The 9,861-nt window shown below is 25.4% G+C and overlaps 1 protein-coding gene across 1 annotated transcript; it reads left to right on the top strand.

Annotated features, from left to right (window-relative positions):
* The first annotated feature begins 577 nt into the window (after positions 1-577).
* LOC114179841 (protein ROOT INITIATION DEFECTIVE 3-like) lies at positions 578-9,137 on the top strand. The gene is made up of 8 exons (XM_028066314.2): positions 578-637; positions 775-1,010; positions 6,646-6,759; positions 6,955-7,088; positions 7,202-7,346; positions 7,440-7,642; positions 7,850-7,971; positions 8,829-9,137. Exons 2-8 carry the CDS (start codon positions 783-785, stop codon positions 8,933-8,935), a joined length of 1,053 nt encoding a protein of 350 aa, XP_027922115.1. The 5' UTR covers positions 578-637; positions 775-782; the 3' UTR covers positions 8,936-9,137.
* Positions 9,138-9,861: the final 724 nt, after the last annotated feature.

Genomic DNA, 9,861 nt, shown 5'->3' with positions numbered 1-9,861 from the left:
TTTACTTTGTTAGAAAGTTTTAAATCTATAGTTTTAACTATTTTATATAACTATATTGATATTTTAAACCTACAGGAAAAATATCACTTTAATAGTGACACGGACAATTTTATTCAATATAAGATTAGTATTTAAAAAAAAAATTGAAATCTACATATTAATTTAAAAAACAAACATTGTTAAGTTATTTATTTGGATATCATGATAGTAGTTTTAAAAACATTTTTTTCCAGTCAAAATCAAACTATTAAAATTTACAAATAAAGAAAGTCAACTACTTCTATAATTTATGTAAACTACTGTTTACAAGGTTAAAACAATATTTTAATTATTGTATATATTTAAAATTATTAAATATCAAAAGTGGTAACTTTTAATTAATAGTAAAAATGAATTAATTTATATTTTATAACATAACTTTTGAAATTAATCATATAATAATGAAATTAACTCTCATATTTATAAATCTATTATCATCATTAATATTTACATTTCAATGCTATTTGTTGTAAAACCGTTACTTCTCTCTTAACCAATATTATAATCTCCATGTATTAGGCATGAAGGTGATTAAAAGCAAGCAATAATCCTCCAACTCATTCTGCATTCCAACCAATCGACACTCGCAAAACGATTGGTAAAGTTCTAAGTTATCATCATCATTTCTGAAACTGTATTTTTCGTTTTTCTTGCATTATCGCCCATCATTCAATTCGTCTTAAAACACTAATTCATTACTAATTAGATACTTATAAGAAGTGTTCTCTCTCATAGTTTGGGAGATGGTAGAAGGAGAGGGAGAGGCAGTGGTGGCGTGCAGTGACAAGAGCATGAAAATAGGAGCGTCGATGTGGGACTTGGAAACCGGAGAAAAACTGCTTCACATTCCTACATGTGCATCGCCACCTTTCGGCTTCTTGTGTTTGAGAAATCGCTTCCTCGTGGCGTCGCAACTCAACAGACACGGCTCCGTCGGCGATGGAGCCATTGCTGTTTGGTCCTTCCACAAGGTACTCAAATTCCAACTCTTTGTGAATTCCGACATGCTACATTTCATTTTACTTTTCATTTTTAATTGTTGTCGTGTGCTTTGTTGACAGTTATTAGAACTCTGCTATTGCTATTTTAAATTGTAGATGAGATTTGGATGAGTAAACTCTTCTACTTTTAGTGACAATTTAGCTAAAAATAAACCAACTATTTAAATTTTGATAAAAAAAAATTTCAAGCAATGGATTCAATTATGGACTTGTTAAATTGCATGCATGCTAAAGTACTTCAAGGTAATTCTTAATTATGTATTTTTTGTTATTTTTAAGTAAAATTAAAAAACAAAATTAGTATTTCATTTTGACATATTGTACGAAAATAAACATTACATTATAAATCAAATTATCAATGTAAAACTTTAATTTTTACTTTTAAAAAAATACAATTTGTCCCCATTTATTTTTGTTAATTTCTAATACTATCTAGAGAGAGATTAAAAGAGAGACATGATTTGAGAGTGAGTTACTAGGAAATTAAGAGAGAGAAAGGATGGAACAAGAAGATGATCTTATTTTCGCAACTATCTTAAGGGGATATATTTTGAAGGTGATTTGAGAAATATTATTATTATGCCCTCAATTCATTTCTTTTTTTTTTAATTCACCTTAATTCACTAATAATGTTATATAATTATGATAATAATGTAAATATATGACTTTTAAAATTACACTTACAACAATACTTAATACTCCAAATCTCTCTAAATTGTTTATAAAAGAAATTAAAGAAGTAAATATATTGTATTTTTATTATTTATTTTTAATTTATTCATTTAAATATTTTTTATAAAATAAATCTAACTCATCTAAATATAATTTTAGATTACTTTTAACATCAAAGATAATTTGGTTATCTTACTTTTCTTTTAGTTAAACATGATTTTTAATCTATCACATAAATCAAATCACTTGCAAACTTTCATAAACTATACTTTTAAATTCACTCACTTTCACCTTTAACTAAGTTGAAAAAGACAATACAAACTTCACCCTCTAATCTATTCAAATTCATCATCTCCCTCTCTCTCAAATCAATCTTCACAAGTGAACACACTTTATAACTTTGTTTGGATGGAAGAGTGGATTTGAACGAGTGAGAATAAGTAGATTTGAAAAGAAAGAGGTTGTTTGGATTAATGTTCTCTTTGCATCGGTGGCGTGGATTTATATTTGTTATATTAAATTTATTTTATTGTTATTATTTATATTATTATTATTATTATTATTTATAATTATTTTTGTATTATTTATTTTATCATTACTATTATTATTTAATTTATCATGTTTTAATTTTTAATATTTATTGAAAAAAACATACTTTCTTATAAATCACTGCATGAGAGAAGGGAAAGGATTTTTCCTAGTTCTACGTGAAATACTGTTTCATTTTTCTCACTGCATTTCACCACTTGTCATGTTTCCATCCCTCGAAACAAAAGAGACTGAGTGGATATAAATATAATTGATTTTGTTCATGTAATTTAGTTTTCAAAATTGTAAATCAAGATAAAATTTTGAATTAAGAGCCGAGTTCGTATACTATTTCTCCTTTAAATTTTACTATTAAAATAAGTGTATTGGATAGTGTTTTACTAACATTTCTCATTTTTGTATTAGCCAACAAGATATGTTCAAAAAGTTTTTATTACTTAATTTTATAATGGATTATTAAAGTGATTAATATTTAATTAAGTTTTTTAAATATTTTGTATTGAATTGCAAATCAAACAATGAATGTTTTTTCAACATAATTTAAATAGAGGCAATTTAATTTTGAATAAAAAATTGTTTATATGTCTTGACTTAGACTTGATTAAACTGAATTTTAAAATTTTCAAAAACTTTATTTTTCTAATTTTAAAATGAATAAAAAATTAAATAAACACAACACAATAATTTTTTTTTCTAAGACACTTGCATACTGAAATCTAATCTAATCAATACAAGATAGGAAATTTATAAATATGTTTTGTTTTACTTGTTATAGAGTATTCTAGAACTACTTGTGATTTTAAAGACACGTTATTAAAAGAAAAAGGTTCTTTTGACTTTTTTTTTTTACTATCCTTTTTAAACAACCCTAAATAATAATAAAATGTTGAATTAAATTATTTAATTAAAACAAAAATTAAATTATTTTTTAGAAAATTAATAAAATGGGTGGTCAATCAATCATTATCCAAAACATAAATATGATTTTATAGGTGCCTTTTTTTTACCTTATTACCAATAAAAATGGGTGATTCATCTTTGTAATTGCGTGATAAAGATCTTCTTTAAAGAGCAACGATCTAGTTGCATTGGACTTCAAGGCTTTGAATCTCAGTTTAAGGATTCATTTGAATTTCAGAAAATTGATATAAAATATACACACCATTGTTAATATTACTCTGGTTCGGAATATTAAATATATTCAATCTGATGTAGGATAAGGCTTTGAATCTCAGTTTAAGGATTCATTTGAATTTCAGAAAATTGATATAAAATATACACACCATTGTTAATATTACTCTGGTTCGGAATATTAAATATATTCAATCTGATGTAGGATGGCAACGAGGGAGGTGATAGAAATGAGTTTTGTTATTTTATACTTATTTTCATACAAAAGTTCATTTTTATATTTAAATTTAATAAGTATCAATGTCTCGTTTCCATTTTTATTTGGTAATGGATATATTTTTGTATCAATATCCATATCCGTTTCTTTATTATTTCAATATTAATTAATTAATTAATTTATATAAAAAAGAAAAAATTATTATAAAAGAAACATAATATCATCAAATATAAGAGGATGATTATTTTTCGATATAAAAAATTTAGAAAAAAATTATAATTGTATACATTTCAAATTAGATTACCAAATAAAATTTCATGAAAACCAAAATATTTATTGAATTTGCAAAAATTAATGGTAGTTGATAAAATTTAAAACTATTTTTTAAAAAGTATAAAAGGAAAAAAAATATTAAAATATATTTTAAATTTCTATCTACTTCAACCTTTTAAATTATAATGGATATTTTTTTTATACACTAATAAAAGTTATAATACATCACATGATCAAAATCACACAAAAAATAAAGAATAATAATACAATTTTAACATAGATCTTGTATCTTTTGAAATTCAATATATGTTGGATGGTGATAAAAAAAATTCATGGCAATTACATTAAACTTTTTGTATTAAAGAAAATAAAATTTATAGTAACAAAAATACAATATGATTGATAATAAGTTAGAAAATAAAAAATAATTATATTAAATATTATTTTACAGATTAAAATAAACAACACATGAAAATATTAATTATCAGATGTGTGTCTTAGAAATAATTTGAGAGATTATTGAATAAAATCGCACAAAGAAAAATAAATGTATAATTAATGGTATGATAAGATGAAAAATACTTTAGAGATCTAAGAAAACTTTTCAAATATCACCATAGTCAATGGTTGAGAAATAACGAGAATTGTTTTAGCAAAACAAAATAGTTTTTCAAATGAAACAAAAATTAATAATAATAGAGTAAAGAAGATAATTTTTTTATATTACATAGTAAATGAAAGATTTTTGTTATTAAACACTTAAATTTGAGAGTGTTAAACATTCTCATGTGAAAGGAAAATATACAATAAATAAAAATATTAAAAAAGAATCAAAATATTCAGATGTGAGACATAAAAAATATTTAATTGACATACATTAAACATAATTGCATAAAGATTATGATAAGATGAAAAAAATATTGGAGATATGAATGAATTTCATGACAAACTAAACAATTAAAAGAAATAAAAAATAGAAAGTGTGTAATAATATATATATATATATATATATATATATATATATATATATATATATGTAAGGATACTTACTTAACTGTGAGTATTTTAATATTTTAAGAATTTTAAACGAGGACGAAAATATAACGGGGACGAGGAAGGGACGAACATCGGTGGAGCATTAACGGAGTGGGTGGGGGCCACAACCCCTTTCCCCCTCCGAACTTTTTCAACTTTGTTTAAATTATGTGTATTTAAAACATTTTAAATTATATATATATATATATATATATATATATATATATATTAAATTCTTTAAATTATATGTATCATTTTTATTAGATAGTAGTATCTTGAAAAATTAGTGAAATTAAATTAGATATTTTTTATTTCTTTTATAAAATACAACGTTTAATGTTAATAAATAGTAAAACATAAAATCAAATAAAATAAATAAAAAAATTATTAAAATATTTTTTATTTTCTTTTCTAATTTTCTTTTGAGTTTTTCACATGTTGTACTCATCTCTCACTCTTACTTGGTTTTTCTTGTTACTGAAAAAGAAAAAGTTAGATAGAAACTCATTATTTTTGTCCTCATTTTTCGTATTGTCTCTGTCATTGTTAAAGGGAAAAAAAGATAATTTTCTCTAGTTTCACTTGTTACTTGATAGTGAAAAAATTGTTTAGTATTTTTTACTGTTTTTATCTCATTACCCTTTTGTATATTCATTTTGTATTTATATAGAAGAGCAAGTAATGTATTATGGATTTTTTATAGATGATTTTTAATTGTGACTTGATTATCATAATTGTTTTTAGTAATTATGTCTCTCAATTTTTGATTAGATTATGATAAATTATTTTTTAGTCTTAAACTTGTTTTTTAAACATGTATATTTTGATAAAAAACAAAATAATAAATTCATTTTTTAAAATTGATGAAAGAGAAGTGAATATAAAAATATGACAATATGGTTACTGATTGCATAACAATGAAATGAAAACTTGTTATGGCTTTTAAATCGATATGTGCACATTAATAAAATTGAAATGAATATTTTGTAGATAATATGGTTATTTACATTGAAAAAAAAAGCTGAAAAATTTAGTTACGATTCAATTATTTGACAAGTTCAAGAATATGACAAAATGATGACAATCCTTTAAATATGTGTAGTTTCTTTTATAGTTATAACTATATCCGCCACTGGGGGAGAATATGTACATCCCCATACCCAATTGAAAAAGTCGGAGATTCCCCTTACCCATACTCATACTCAACTCATTCGATGCGGGAATTCCCTCTCAAAATGAGGACGAGTTCAACCAATATTCACAAAGATGAGTTTATTTGTCATCCTAATCTCATGTGACAATTTTGGAAACATATCATTTTTTTTTTCATATTGTGTTTTTTAGATTTGTTTGAGATTTTTCAGATACGGTGAATGAAAAAAAAAAAAACACTTCAAAGCAAGCTATGCATTTAGTGTTATTTTATAATCAAAACGTTACACCTCAAGTAACCATGAAATGAAAGGATGTATCAAAGGTTTTAACAAGATGAAAGTGGTATTTTGATTTGGAAAAAAAATATCAAATTATTTATAAAAGTTGTATTTAAGTTTTTTTATATTCTAAATGAAAGTGTTTAGTGGAGAGAGTTGATTTAAGTAATTCATAATTTCATGTCATGATAAATTAATAACACCATGAAGTTTCTTATCATATTATTACATTGGTTAAAACTAATTTTTATGAAGAATCAAATTTTATATTTATGTTACTATTTTGATGTTTCAGCCTCAACAACCACTCCTGAATTACACGGTGGAGGCTATTGGGACACTTTGTTGTACAAATGATGGCATATATCTTGTTGGAGGAGCTTTATCTGGAAATGTTTATATATGGGATGTATGCATAAGTACATTAAAAGCTTATTTCCTTAGTTACCGACTTTCAGTTCATCCATCTATATTTTTATTCGTATCATGTGCATATTACGCATATATTAATTTTGGCTAAAATCAATTGAAGACTCGTAATCAATTCAAAACAAAAAATTGATGTTCTCATTTAAAATATTAATATGTTTATTGTGAGTTACAGGTGACTAGTGGAAAACTGTTGAAGACTTGGAGGGCTCATAATAAATCTTTAAACTGCATGTTATTTTCATTTGACAATTCTCTTCTCATATCTAGCACAGATGATGGAATGATTTTTGTTTGGTCCATGATTAGGTAAAAGACAACATTTGATGGAATTTGTTTTTCCTAGACAACATTTGTCCTCACAAATGCATGTAATGGAATATATATATTGATGCATTTGTTGTATTTTGATTCAATGGAAGTTTGTTAGATGTAGAAGAAACAAGAAGTTCGCCACCTCCATTACATTATTTGTCAGGACATATATCCTTCATAACAGGTCTTTTAACTACACCAAATAGTAACTACTCAATCTTAATATCAAGTTCCCTTGATGGCACGTGCAAGGTGATGAATCTATAAAATTTCACTATTACAAATTTTAAGATTTCCATGACATTGCTTGTATATTAAGATTATATTTTTCATTTGCCATTATAGGTTTGGGATTTTATCTCAGGAAAGCATATGCAAACTCAAGCTTATCCTTTGGCCATAACTTCCATTGCCCTTCACCAAACAGAAAGTCTTTTGTTTTGCGGAACAGAACAAGGATCAATATTTGTCGATAAGCTTGATGTTGGTCGGGGAGAAGGTCCTTTTGTTGTCATTAAAGGGCAACCACTTGAATTGAACGGACACAGGTAACATGTATATAAGTTACTTAGGGTTAAACAAAACACGTAAGTGTTGAGATGTTTCAAGTATTATTATTTTAAAACCAAACCATTTAGTAGTACATGTCAACCTCTTCTCAAAAGCTTAATTTTCATCCTAAACTTTCAAACTTTTAGTCATGATCACATAATGAAGTTGAATATAACTAGCTTAAAAATTTGTCAACTATGTAGTGGAGCCATTACTGCCTTAACCTCATCTCGATCATCCCTAATATCTGCCTCTGAAGATTGTTCGATTTGTGTTTGGGACATCTTTAGTTGGGAAGTCACTCGAAGGTTTAGTCTCCAAAAAGGTAATTACCAATCCAATTATATATTTATTTTATACATCTTATGGTAGAAATTTAGTAGTCGGTTTAATATGTGTAAAACATTTGTTGGGGCAAAATAATGTTTCAAAGATCATCTAATATCCATTTGCTTAAATGACAGCTCGTAGAACCTCTGACAATGATGGTTAATTTTGACAACTAAATTTTGATAATTTTCTCTTACAACATGAAATGACATTTTTTAAGTGGTTTTGAAATATAGTAAAATGAGAAAATAGAAAAATGAGTAATTACTTAAAATATGTCACCCAGGTTGTAAGAAAAAATTGTCAAAATTTAGTTCTTAAAAAATCATTTTCCTATTCCAAAACCAAGTCACAAAATGCAAACATTGAATTGATTATTTTATTAATAGCAGGGAAAGTAACCAATCTTGTAGTGGTTTCACGATCTTCATTACTTTCGACATCAAAAAACAAGAGAGTCTCTAATGAATATAATATTTCTCCACTCGACAAGTATTTGCAATTGTCAAACTCAATCACGGGAACTCTCCATTCATGTCCATTATATAAAGGAAATCAAACTTGCATTGATTTGAAAAGTTTTGATTTACTGAAACAGAAGATTTTTGATACACAGGTTTTCTCTCTTTTCCTAAACAGCTTCCATTTATTAACATGATATAGTTCATTTGTATGACATATGCTAATGTAACTAACATTTTATCTTTAAGTAAATGGTAATTAAAATGACTTGATCATTGTAACTCACCTGAATATAAAACACCAAAATATTTGTCGATATATATTTATAATGTGTTTTGGATGTATATGCATGTTTTCAGTAAATGTATAGGTGTTGTTTTTCATTGTCAGAAAGTAAATGTACCAACAATCACAACCTTGCAAATGAGAGTGGAAGCAAGTGCAAAGAATCATATATGGGCAACAAGCATGACAAAACATGTCATGGTGATAAATAATCAATTGAAGTCACAACTATTAGACATGATGCAACATAGATTGTTTCTTTCGAACAACACCAACTTGCAAAAAACTAGTAGAAAGAAACCCAATATTTAGAGTTTGGTGAAGAAGATGGAAATCAAATACATTGCTCAAATTATGCTTAGTCAATTGTACTTTTTTTTGTTGCAAATGAACTCAAGGTTTTATCTCCAAAATTGAATAAGTGGATGTTTGCTGAGAACTACTTATGCTCAAAATGTGTTTTTGGTGTCATTGTTCATGCTTTTATTCGTCAATCTAATTTTGTTTCTATTTGGAATTCTATTTTCTTTTATACTAACTTTGTATTTGAATTGTTATTAAATCATGGTTGAATATTAATAGTAGAATTTTATATTTGTATCTATCTTTGGACATATTTTTAAGTGAGAGCTTCGTAAATAACTAAGTTTAAGAAGAAAAACACTAATTACACAACAAATGATCATCTCTTTTTGGAAGGTTGATGTGGTAAATATATGTATTTTTAGCATAAAAAAAGTAACACCAATTAACCATAATTTGAAAACATGTCACTAAAAAGTGAAACAATAGTCTTTTAAGTGAGAGCTTCATAAAACATAAGGTATTTATTTTCTTTGACAAATCTAGATACACGAGGATAAATAAAAAAAATTATCAAATAAATAGTCAAAACATAGAATTGTGTCCATCAAAATGGATTGGGACAAAGATAAATAGTAAAATAGAATAAAAAAGTGATATGTATTATGAAATATTATGTGACAATAAAATAATAATAATAAAACAGATAAAATGTGTTGAAAATAAATGAGTTCTCACGCATTCCAATAAAAGCATGATCTAATGTTTTTTTTCTTTAATTTATACTTTATTATTGATTTAATAATTTGTTACCATACTTTTTACTATACTATAT

This window comes from Vigna unguiculata, chromosome 3 (genome assembly GCF_037176805.1).
Source record: "Vigna unguiculata cultivar grain cowpea cultivar isolate G323 ecotype 2 chromosome 3, ASM3717680v1, whole genome shotgun sequence".
Classification (NCBI taxonomy): domain Eukaryota; kingdom Viridiplantae; phylum Streptophyta; class Magnoliopsida; order Fabales; family Fabaceae; genus Vigna; species Vigna unguiculata.
The sequence above is the reverse complement of the archived record's forward strand: the minus strand, read 5'-3'. Positions and strand labels throughout refer to the sequence as shown.